Source organism: Panulirus ornatus, chromosome 45 (assembly GCF_036320965.1).
Source record: "Panulirus ornatus isolate Po-2019 chromosome 45, ASM3632096v1, whole genome shotgun sequence".
NCBI lineage: Eukaryota > Metazoa > Arthropoda > Malacostraca > Decapoda > Palinuridae > Panulirus > Panulirus ornatus.
In genome coordinates, this window is record NC_092268.1 from 1,969,603 (window position 1) to 1,982,040 (window position 12,438).

Consider the following 12,438-nt stretch of genomic DNA (forward strand, 5'->3'; position numbering starts at 1 on the left):
CGGTGAGGTATCCTAAAATTTAGAGGAAAATTGAAGGATTAATCTAAATCCCCTTTGGCGTCTTCAAAGGCCTTTACAGGGGAATACTGGTATCTGAAGGGAAAGACACAATTTAAAAGTTTACTTAAAAGACCGTTTAGGGATGCCAAGGTCCAACACAGTTGCATGGTGGCATCCAAAAATAAAAAGACAAATTAACGGTTAACTTTAAGTCCCCTTTGGCGCCGCCAAAGGCAATTACAGGGGCATAGAGGCATCAAAAGGGAAAGAAACATTTGGAAAGCTTACTTTAATGCCACTTTGGGGATGCCAAAGGGCAAGAGAATTGCGTGGAGGCGTCCAAAAATTTAGAGGAAAATTGAAGGATTAATCTAAATCCCCTTTGGCGTCTTCAAAGGCCTTTACAGGGGAATACTGGCATCTGAAGGGAAAGAGACAAATTAAAAGTTTACTTACAAGACTCTTTGGGGGTGCCAAAGTCCAATACAGTTGGATGGTGGCATCCAAAAATAAAGAAAAATTAAAGTTTTAGTTTAAATCCCCTTTGGCGCCCCGAAAGGCAATTACAGGGGCATAGAGGCATCAAAAGGGAAAGAAACATTTGGAAAGCTTACGTTAATGCTAATTTGGGGATGCCAAAAAGCAAGAGATACATTGAATAAGGCATCTTACAGCCTGACAATGGGATCTTATACATTCAATAAGGCATCTTACAGACTGACAATGGGATCTTATACATTCAATAAGGCATCTTACAGACTGACAATGGGATCTTATACATTCAATAAGGCATCTTACAGACTGACAATGGGATCTTATACATTCAATAAGGCATCTTACAGACTGACAGTGGGATCTTATACATTCAATAAGGCATCTTACAGACTGACAATGGGATCTTATACATTGAATAAGGCATCTTACAGACTGACAATGGGATCTTATACATTCAATAAGGCATCTTACAGACTGACAATGGGATCTTATACATTCAATAAGGCATCTTACAGACTGACAATGGGATCTTATACATTCAATAAGGCATCTTACAGACTGACAATGGGATCTTATACATTCAATAAGGCATCTTACAGACTGACAATGGGATCTTATACATTCAATAAGGCATCTTACAGACTGACAATGGGATCTTATACATTCAATAAGGCATCTTACAGACTGACAATGGGATCTTATACATTCAATAAGGCATCTTACAGACTGACAATGGGATCTTATACATTCAATAAGGCATCTTACAGACTGACAATGGGATCTTATACATTCAATAAGGCATCTTACAGACTGACAATGGGATCTTATACATTCAATAAGGCATCTTACAGACTGACAATGGGATCTTATACATTCAATAAGGCATCTTACAGACTGACAATGGGATCTTATACATTCAATAAGGCATCTTACAGACTGACAATGGGATCTTATACATTCAATAAGGCATCTTACAGACTGACAATGGGATCTTATACATTCAATAAGGCATCTTACAGACTGACAATGGGATCTTATACATTCAATAAGGCATCTTACAGACTGACAATGGGATCTTATACATTGAATAAGGCATCTTACAGACTGACAATGGGATCTTATACATTGAATAAGGCATCTTACAGACTGACAATGGGATCTTATACATTCAATAAGGCATCTTACAGACTGACAATGGGATCTTATACATTCAATAAGGCATCTTACAGACTGACAATGGGATCTTATACATTCAATAAGGCATCTTACAGACTGACAATGGGATCTTATACATTCAATAAGGCATCTTACAGACTGACAATGGGATCTTATACATTCAATAAGGCATCTTACAGACTGACAATGGGATCTTATACATTCAATAAGGCATCTTACAGACTGACAATGGGATCTTATACATTCAATAAGGCATCTTACAGACTGACAATGGGATCTTATACATTCAATAAGGCATCTTACAGACTGACAATGGGATCTTATACATTCAATAAGGCATCTTACAGACTGACAATGGGATCTTATACATTCAATAAGGCATCTTACAGACTGACAATGGGATCTTATACATTCAATAAGGCATCTTACAGACTGACAATGGGATCTTATACATTCAATAAGGCATCTTACAGACTGACAATGGGATCTTATACATTCAATAAGGCATCTTACAGACTGACAATGGGATCTTATACATTCAATAAGGCATCTTACAGACTGACAATGGGATCTTATACATTCAATAAGGCATCTTACAGACTGACAATGGGATCTTATACATTCAATAAGGCATCTTACAGACTGACAATGGGATCTTATACATTCAATAAGGCATCTTACAGACTGACAATGGGATCTTATACATTCAATAAGGCATCTTACAGACTGACAATGGGATCTTATACATTCAATAAGGCATCTTACAGACTGACAATGGGATCTTATACATTCAATAAGGCATCTTACAGACTGACAATGGGATCTTATACATTCAATAAGGCATCTTACAGACTGACAATGGGATCTTATACATTCAATAAGGCATCTTACAGACTGACAATGGGATCTTATACATTCAATAAGGCATCTTACAGACTGACAATGGGATCTTATACATTCAATAAGGCATCTTACAGACTGACAATGGGATCTTATACATTCAATAAGGCATCTTACAGACTGACAATGGGATCTTATACATTCAATAAGGCATCTTACAGACTGACAATGGGATCTTATACATTCAATAAGGCATCTTACAGACTGACAATGGGATCTTATACATTCAATAAGGCATCTTACAGACTGACAATGGGATCTTATACATTCAATAAGGCATCTTACAGACTGACAATGGGATCTTATACATTCAATAAGGCATCTTACAGACTGACAATGGGATCTTATACATTCAATAAGGCATCTTACAGACTGACAATGGGATCTTATACATTCAATAAGGCATCTTACAGACTGACAATGGGATCTTATACATTCAATAAGGCATCTTACAGACTGACAATGGGATCTTATACATTCAATAAGGCATCTTACAGACTGACAATGGGATCTTATACATTCAATAAGGCATCTTACAGACTGACAATGGGATCTTATACATTCAATAAGGCATCTTACAGACTGACAATGGGATCTTATACATTCAATAAGGCATCTTACAGACTGACAATGGGATCTTATACATTCAATAAGGCATCTTACAGACTGACAATGGGATCTTATACATTCAATAAGGCATCTTACAGACTGACAATGGGATCTTATACATTCAATAAGGCATCTTACAGACTGACAATGGGATCTTATACATTCAATAAGGCATCTTACAGACTGACAATGGGATCTTATACATTGAATAAGGCATCTTACAGACTGACAATGGGATCTTATACATTGAATAAGGCATCTTACAGACTGACAATGGGATCTTATACATTGAATAAGGCATCTTACAGACTGACAATGGGATCTTATACATTCAATAAGGCATCTTACAGACTGACAATGGGATCTTATACATTCAATAAGGCATCTTACAGACTGACAATGGGATCTTATACATTCAATAAGGCATCTTACAGACTGACAATGGGATCTTATACATTCAATAAGGCATCTTACAGACTGACAATGGGATCTTATACATTCAATAAGGCATCTTACAGACTGACAATGGGATCTTATACATTCAATAAGGCATCTTACAGACTGACAATGGGATCTTATACATTGAATAAGGCATCTTACAGACTGACGTGTCCACAATGGATTAAATGCGTCATTCCATTATTTTCGCAGTCCACTTTCATACGTGTGGCGCCAACACTCTCCTTGGACACTAATAAATCTTATCCATAAATAAATATTTTCATTCGTATATGACCAGTGCGGAATGAGCCAAGAATCTTTCACTGAACTCGCGAGAAAACTCTTAAAGAAACACCATAACACATGAACACAAGAGTTATTGTAATGCTGACCAAATGTCAGTCCTGCCTTTGACAACATACCAGTTCCATCATGACCGAGCCCCACATACACCATCCCAGTACACTAACGAGCCAACTATCATTTTCGAGGTATTTCTCAGTTCAAAGTAGGACAGATTTGTTTTCTTTCCTCATCAATCACATACACCGTCCTCTTATCTAAAGACATCTCATTAATCTAAGAAAACTCATTAATCATCTATAACGAGAGTGGTAATTACAATATCACACACGAGATCTCACCTATTGGGAAACCAAAGGGTAACTGCTCGCTCCGGTGACACGAGAGGAACATCACTTGGTTTCCCGCCACCTGATGGTGTCTCCTCACTTTTTTTTTTACTATGATGATGAGAGTAATCATGAACACCTCACTGACAAATACCGTTCATATAAGCCAAATTCTGATTTATGTATTACATAAGCTTTGAAAATACCTTTTTTGTTCATCAGCCTAGGTCATCTTATATACATTTGCTCATGATTATCACCTTCATTGGATATAGTTGCAATAAATAAGTCGTGTTCTCCTTCGTCCTGTATAAACAAAGCTCCCAATTGGTCAAAAGAAAAATGGAGTTAGCCAATCAGCATTGCAAGCCATGCCATCACGGTCGATTTCATTTCTATCAGAAGATTAATCTTTTATAGAACCCTTTCGAAACCAGAATTAATATATCTAGTTTTGATGAAAAAGCCTAAATATGTCTAGATAATTACAATACAATTAGTGACAGGGGCCATGTTACCAGCCCGAAGGATAAATCAGATTTCTAAATTTTATCTGATTTATCAGAGAGCGTCCTGAGAGATGGTGTTTATATACAACTTACGTAGATTATTTTTAGGACAATTTATATAATGAATTATGCAAATAAGGTTTAGTATATGCTATCTAATAGAATATATTTCCTTCAGTAAATTATAAACCAGCATTTATGAAATTCATTTGAAATTAATACTGAAAATAGATACAAAAACCATGAGATAAAATATAACGCAACCTGTAATTAAAAGTTCGTCGTCACTCTCGTAATGTTTTGTTGTGATGCAGGAACACGTTTCTTGTATATTTCATCCATAATAACGAAGTGATTATAGATTATCTACTGTATGCAGCGACCATAAGTGAGTAATGTAACCTTAGTACCATTTAAAAAGTAGATACGTTTTTATCCAGTAAGGTAGTTATGAAACACTCAAATAAGGGTGTCGCATCGTTCGTAAACTTTAGAAATAAACTTAACTCGTTGAATTTGTACAATATTTGGGTTAATATAATGTTTTTGGTGATTTGAAACTCATTTTTATCCGATATTTGTCAGTATTTCTAATATAAAGTGTAGTTATTTATAATTGTGTCCTGCTATCGTACGTCAATTATGTACCATAAGCATTTTCTATTGTCTCTTCAACTTGGCATCATTATTATCTATGTACACAGTCTAGTGTTGAGATAAAACACTACACTGTTGTAGAGAACAAGAAAAATGTGGAGGCTGTTCATCAGTTTATGGAAACACGTATTACAGTGGATGAATTTTGACGACAATGGTACTAATGTGTTCCTTAAACTATAGACCTCATATAGAGTGTTGTCCCCACAATGTGATTAGGTCCATGAAGTTGAGGAAAGATGGGCAGAATTACTCTATATCAACAATATGGATTTTCAAAAATCCATTGGTACCACTTTCATCAAAATCTGTCTTGAATTTTATACAGGTCTTGCTGGCGGGTGACACCATATATCCACACAATGCTTTGTTTAAATTCTGAAGAGCTTTATTTGGTGTGTAAATCAAGTTTTAAACAACAAAGCTTTATATCATGTCATGAAAGTGCCACATAGATGTGTTATTCTCCGAACCTTCAGCTACACGTGATTTGCTTGGGTTTGCGCAGAAGCATAATGCTAGGCTGTCAGGCTTGGTTTTGGGAATGCTGAACAAACATGTTTTTTTCTTAATTATTCTGATAGAGGGCTTCAACAGTATGCAAGAAGTTGAGGAATTACTATACTCGGTCACATAAATTTTTCTTGAATGATAGTACCCGCAGATGCATACAAAATTAAAACCGCTATCGTGTATGTACATATTGTAACCCACATATTCTGAGTTTATTATGTCAAAATCTTATTTACCCATGGATGCAAATTTCTCTTTAGTTTATTATAACAAAACCTTATTTACTGATAGATGCAATTTTCTCACAATTAAGGTACTTTTTTGAGAAGTACATAGATTTTTGTTTTGGTAAAAGTGATTAGCACTTTTCATCATTTGGTGATAATTTGGACTTGATGCAGCAGCCAACACAGGCTTTATTTTCATGTTGTGGAAAGTGTAATTTCATGAGTTTTTTTTTTCTTTTTAGGTTCAAAGAATGGAGGAAGAATTTGAAACCCGTGCCTGGGATGAGGCTCCTGATGCAGAACCTCTGGTAAGATGTAACAGCATTTGATATCATGATGATCTTGTACAGTTATTTACTGTGTTACTGTAGTGATTTGTAATCAGAGTACCTGGCAAGTTGTTGATATGGAAACATAGAACATGTTTCACAGTGTTCAGAGTAATAATGCATTAGCTATTACTTTTAAGGCATAACCACACAGTGGGTGTATTGCAATATAACTATGTGCAAGTCTATGTCATGGTAAAGTATAACCTTGTCCTGACCACGGTAGAATGTGGCTGTGTATACCAGGTATTTCCACAGAAAGAATTTGCCACATATACGACTTAGTATTGTAGTAATTTTTACCTGTGTATAGGTAGAACTGTTGTAGAGTTATACCATCTGGGTGTTATGAAGGTGAGATGTAACCAAATACTGGGCATGTCCATACTGTGTATTGTACTGAATACTTGCTAAGCTGTAACTATGACTTGTGTATGGTATAGCAATGTTTATGGTTTTAACATGCTAAGATATTTTATAATTGATATTTCCGCAAGGTAAAAGGTAACAATTTGCTGGATTAGGTACTATTTATTTATTATACAGTGTAATTAACTGAAGAAAACCCTTTTTATGTGTACTGCTTGATTTTTATTTATTTATTTTGCTTTGTCGCTGTCTCCCGTGTTAGCGAGGTAGCGCAAGGAAAAAGACGAAAGAATGGCCCAACCCGCCCCCATACACATGTATATACATACACGTCCACACACGCAAATATACATACCTATACATCTCACTGTACACATATATATACACACACAGACATATACATATATACACATGTACATAATTCATACTGTCTGCCTTTATTCGTTCCCATTGCCACCCCGCCACACATGGAATAACAACCCCCTCCCCCTCATGTGTACGAGGTAGCACTAGGAAAAGACACCAAAGGCCCCATTCGTTCACACTCAGTCTCTAGCTGTCATGTAATAATGCGCTGAAAACCACAGCTCCCTTTCCACATCCAGGCCCCACACAACTTTCCATGGTTTACCCCAGACGCTTCACATGCCCTGGTTCAAGCCATTGACAGCACGTCGACCCTGGTACACCACATCGTTCCAATTCACTCTATTCCTTGCATGCCTTTCCCCCTCCTGCATGTTCAGGCCCCGATCACTCAAAATCTTTTTCACTCCATCTTTCCACCTCCAATTTGGTCTCCCACTTCTCCTCGTTCCCTCCACCTCTGACACATATATCCTCTTTGTCAATCTTTCCTCACTCATTCTCTCCATGTGAACAAACCATTTCAAAACACCCTCTCCTGCTCTCTCAACCACACTCTTTTTATTTCCACACATCTCTCTTACCCTTACATTACTTACTCGATCAAACCACCTCACACCACATATTGTCCTCAAACATCTCATTTCCAGCACATCCACCCTCCTGCGCACAACTCTATCCATAGTCCACGCCTCGCAACCATACAACATACATTCAAACATACCCATTTTTGCTTTCCGAGATAATGTTCTCGACTTCCAAACATTCTTCAATGCTCCCAGAATTTTCGCCCCCTCCCCCACCCTATGATTCACTTCCGCTTCCATGGTTCCATCCGCTGCCAGATCCACTCCCAGATATCTAAAACACTTTACTTCCTCCAGTTTTTCTCCATTCAAACTTACCTCCCAATTGACTTGACCCTCAACCCTACTGTACCTAATAACCTTGCTCTTATTCACATTTACTCTTAACTTTCTTCTTTCACACACTTTACCAAACTCAGTCACCAGCTTCTGCAGTTTCTCACATGAATCAGCCACCAGGGCTGTATCATCAGCGAACAACAACTGACTCACTTCCCAAGCTCTCACCCACAACAGACTGCATACTTGCCCCTCTTTCCAAAACTCTTGCATTCACCTCCCTAACAACCCCATCCATAAACAAATTAAACAACCATGGAGACATCACACACCTCTGCCGCACACCTACATTCACTGAGAACCAATCACTTTCCTTTCTTCCTACACGTACACATGCCTTACATCCTCGATAAGAACTTTTCACTGCTTCTAACAACTTCAGCTTTTGCAGTTTCTCACATGAATCAGCCACCAGCGCTGTATCATCAGTGAACAACAACTGACTCACTTCCCAAGCTCTCACCCACAACAGACTGCATACTTGCCCCTCTTTCCAAAACTCTTGCATTCACCTCCCTAACAACCCCATCCATAAACAAATTAAACAACCATGGAGACATCACACACCTCTGCCGCACACCTACATTCACTGAGAACCAATCACTTTCCTCTCTTCCTACACGTACACATGCCTTACATCCTCGATAAGAACTTTTCACTGCTTCTAACAACTTTTCTCCCACACCATATATTCTTAAAACCTTCCACAGAGCATCTCTATCAACTCTATCATATGCCTTCTCCAGATCCATAAATGCTACATACAAATCCATTTGTTTTTCTAAGTATTTCTCACATACATTCTTCAAAGCAAACACCTGATCCACACATCCTCTACCACTTCTGAAACCACACTGCTCTTCCCCAATCTGATGCTCTGTACATGCCTTCACCCTCTCAATCAATACCCTCCCATATAATTTACCAGGAATACTCAACAAACTTATACCTCTGTAATTTGAGCACTCACTCTTATCCCCTTTGCCTTTGTACAATGGCACTATGCTAGCATTCCGCCACTCCTCAGGCACCTCACCATGAATCATACATACATTAAATAACCTTACCAACCATTCAACAATACAGTCACCCCCTTTTTTAATAAATTCCACTGCAATACCATCCAAACCTTGCTGCCTTGCCAGCTTTCATCTTCCATTAAGCTTTTACTGCCTCTTCTCTATTTACCAAATCATTTTCCCTAACCCTCTCACTTTGCACACCACCTCGACCAAAACACCCTATATCTGCCACTCTTATCATCAAACACATTCTACAAACCTTCAAAATATTCACTCCATCTCCTTCTCACATCACCACTACTTGTTATCACCTCCCCATTAGCCCCCTTCACTGAAGTTCCCATTTGCTCCCTTGTCTTACGCACTTTATTTACCTCCTTCCAAAACATCTTTTTATTCTCCCTGAAATTTAATGATACTCTCTCACCCCAACTCTCATTTGCCCTCTTTTTCACCTCTTGCACCTTTCTCTTGACTTCCTGCCTCTTTCTTTTGTACCTCTCCCACTCATTTGCATTTTTTCCCTGCAAAAATCATCCAAATGCCTCTCTCTTCTCTTTCACTAATAAACTTACTTCTTCATCCACCACTCACTATCTTCTCTAATCAACCCACCTCCCACGCTTCTCATGCCACAAGCATCTTTTGCGCAAGCCATCACTGCTTCCCTAAATACATCCCATTCCTCCCCGACTCCCCTTACCTCCTTTGTTCTCACCTTTTTGCATTCTGTACTCAGTCTCTCCTGGTACTTCCTCACACAAGTCTCCTTCCCAAGCTCACTTACTCTCACCACTCTCTTCACCCCAACATTCTCTCTTCTTTTCTGAAAACCCCCACAAATCTTCACCTTAGCTTCCACAAGATAATGATCAGACATCCCTCCAGTTGCACCTCTCAGCACATTAACATCCAAAAGTCTCTCTTTCGCACGTCTATCAATTAACACATAATCCAATAATGCTCTCTGGCCATCTCTCCTACTTACATACGTATACTTATGTATATCTCGCTTTTTAAACCAGGTATTCCCAATCACCAGTCCTTTTTTAGCACATAAATCTACAAGCTCTTCACCATTTCCATTTACAACACTGAACACTCCATGTATACCAATTATTGGTATACATATACCAATACATATACCTGTGGAAAGGGAGCTGTAGTTTTGGTGCATTACACTTGACAGCTAGAGACTGAGTGTGAACGAATGTGGCCTTTTTGTGTCTTTTCCTGGTGCTACCTTGCTGGAGGGGGGATGCTATTTCATATGTGAAGAGGTGGTGATGGGAATGGATGAAGGCAACAAGTATGATTGTGTATATATGTATATATATCTGTGTATGTATATGTATGTGTACATTGAAATGTATATGTATGTATATGTGTGTGTATGGGCATTTATGTATATACATGTGTATGTAGGGGGTTGGGCCATTCATCATCTGTTTCCTTGCGCTACCTCGCTGACACAGGAGACAGCGATTAAGTATAATGAATAAATAAATATAGTAGTCCCAGCAGTGTATGAATATAAGGCATGGGCTATAGATAAGGATGTGCAAAGGAGGGTGGATGAGTTGGAAATGAAATGTTTGAGGACAGTATGTGGTGTGAGGTAGTTTAACTAAGTAAGAAAAGGGTAAGAGAAAGGTTTAGTAATAAAAAGAGTGTGGTTGAGAGGATTGAAGAGGTGTGCTGCAATGGTTTGGACATATGGAGGGAATGAGTAAGGAGAGGTTGACAAAAAGAGGATATATGTGTCAGATGTGTAGGGGACAAGAGACCAAATCGGAGATGGAAGGATGGCGTGAAAAACATTTTAAGTGCTCTGGGCCCGAACATGCAGGTGGTGAATGGCACAGGACAGAGTGAATTGGACTGATGTCATATAAAGAGTTAACGTGCTATTAGTGGACTGGACCAGGATGTGAAATGGCTGAGGGAAACCATAGAAAGGTCTGTGGGGCGTGTTTGTAGTTAGTAGGATGTGATTTCGATGCATTGCACATGACACTAGAGGATGGATATGAGTGAATGTGGCCTTCCTTCGCCTGTTTCTTGCACTACTTCACTAATGCAGTTAACTGTGATCAAATATTAAAGAACAAAAAGTGATCACCGGTGTTTCCCCTAGGTTTGTTTTATCATGATTTTTTTTTTTTTTTATCTTATAGATGGAGTGATTATTACTTTTTCATTCAGTTGTACTCACTGTGAGTAATGTTGAGGCATGTGCACGAGCAGGAAGAGAGGAGAGTGATTGGTTCCCCATGAATGTCGGCCTGCAGCAGGAGTGTGTGGTGAGGAATGGGATGTATTTAGGGAAGCAGTGATGGCTTGTGCAAAAGATGCATGTGGCATGAGAAAGGTTGGAGGTGGACAGATTAGAAATGGTAGTGAGTGGTGGGATGAAGAAGTAAGGTTGTTAGTGAAAGATAAGGGAGAGGCGTTATGACGATACTTTCAGGGAAGTAGTGCAGATGACTGGGAGATGTATAAAGGAAAGCAGCAGGAGGTCAAGAGAAAGGTGCAAGGGGTGAAAAAGAGGGCAAATGAGAGTTGTTGTGAGAGAGTATCGTTAAATTTCAGGGACCTTTCTCTTGACCTCTTGCCGTTTTCTTTTATACATCTCCCAGTCATTTGCACTACTTCCCTGTAAATACCATCCAAACGCTTCTCTTTTCTCTTTCACTAACAATCTTACTTCTTCATCCCACCACTCACTACCCTTTCTAATTTGCCCATCTATCACCTATTTCATTATATGGGAGGGTGTTGATTGAGAGGGTGAAGATATGTACAGAACATCAGATTGGGGAATAGCAGTGTGGTTTTAGAAGTGGTTGAGGATGCTTTGGAAGAATGTATGTGAGAATACTTAGAAAAATGAATGGATTTGTACGCAACTGGAGAAGGCATATGATAAAGTTGATAGAGATGCTTTGTGGAAGGTTTTAAGAGTATATGGTGTGGGAAGTAAGTTACTTAAAGCAGTGAAAAGTTTTTACCAAGGATGTAAGGCATGTGTATGAGTAGGAAGAGAGGAGAGTGATTGGTTCCCAGTGAATGTTGGCAGGGGTGTGTGATGTCCCCATGGCTGTTTGATTTTTTTATGGATGGGGAGGTTAGGGAAGTAAATGCAAGAGTTTTAGAGACAGGGGCGAGTATGCCCTGTGTTGTGGATGAGAGGGCTTGGGAAGTGAGTCAGTTGTTGTTTGCTGATGATACATCTCTAGTGGCTGATTCATGTGAGAAACTGCAGAC

The 12,438-nt window shown here is 38.7% G+C and overlaps 1 protein-coding gene across 18 annotated transcripts in view; it reads left to right on the top strand.

Moving 5' to 3' along the window:
- LOC139762983 (negative elongation factor D-like) overlaps positions 1 to 12,438 on the top strand; it is a 275,049-nt gene that overhangs the window by 161,286 nt on the left and 101,325 nt on the right. For 9 of the 18 annotated variants that reach the window (XR_011715939.1, XR_011715929.1, XR_011715928.1 and 6 more), the window contains exons 1-2: positions 5,008 to 5,150; positions 6,402 to 6,467. The exons of 7 other annotated variants lie outside the window; for them this stretch is intronic. Coding sequence is in view for 3 of the 11 variants with exons in the window: in XM_071688473.1 (XP_071544574.1) it covers positions 6,411 to 6,467 (57 nt within the window). In the remaining 8 variants the exon portion in view is untranslated. Of the gene's footprint in view, positions 1 to 5,007; positions 5,151 to 6,401; positions 6,468 to 12,438 lie in introns of those variants that run through there. 2 more of the 18 variants (XR_011715935.1, XR_011715940.1) reach the window with 2 other exon arrangements.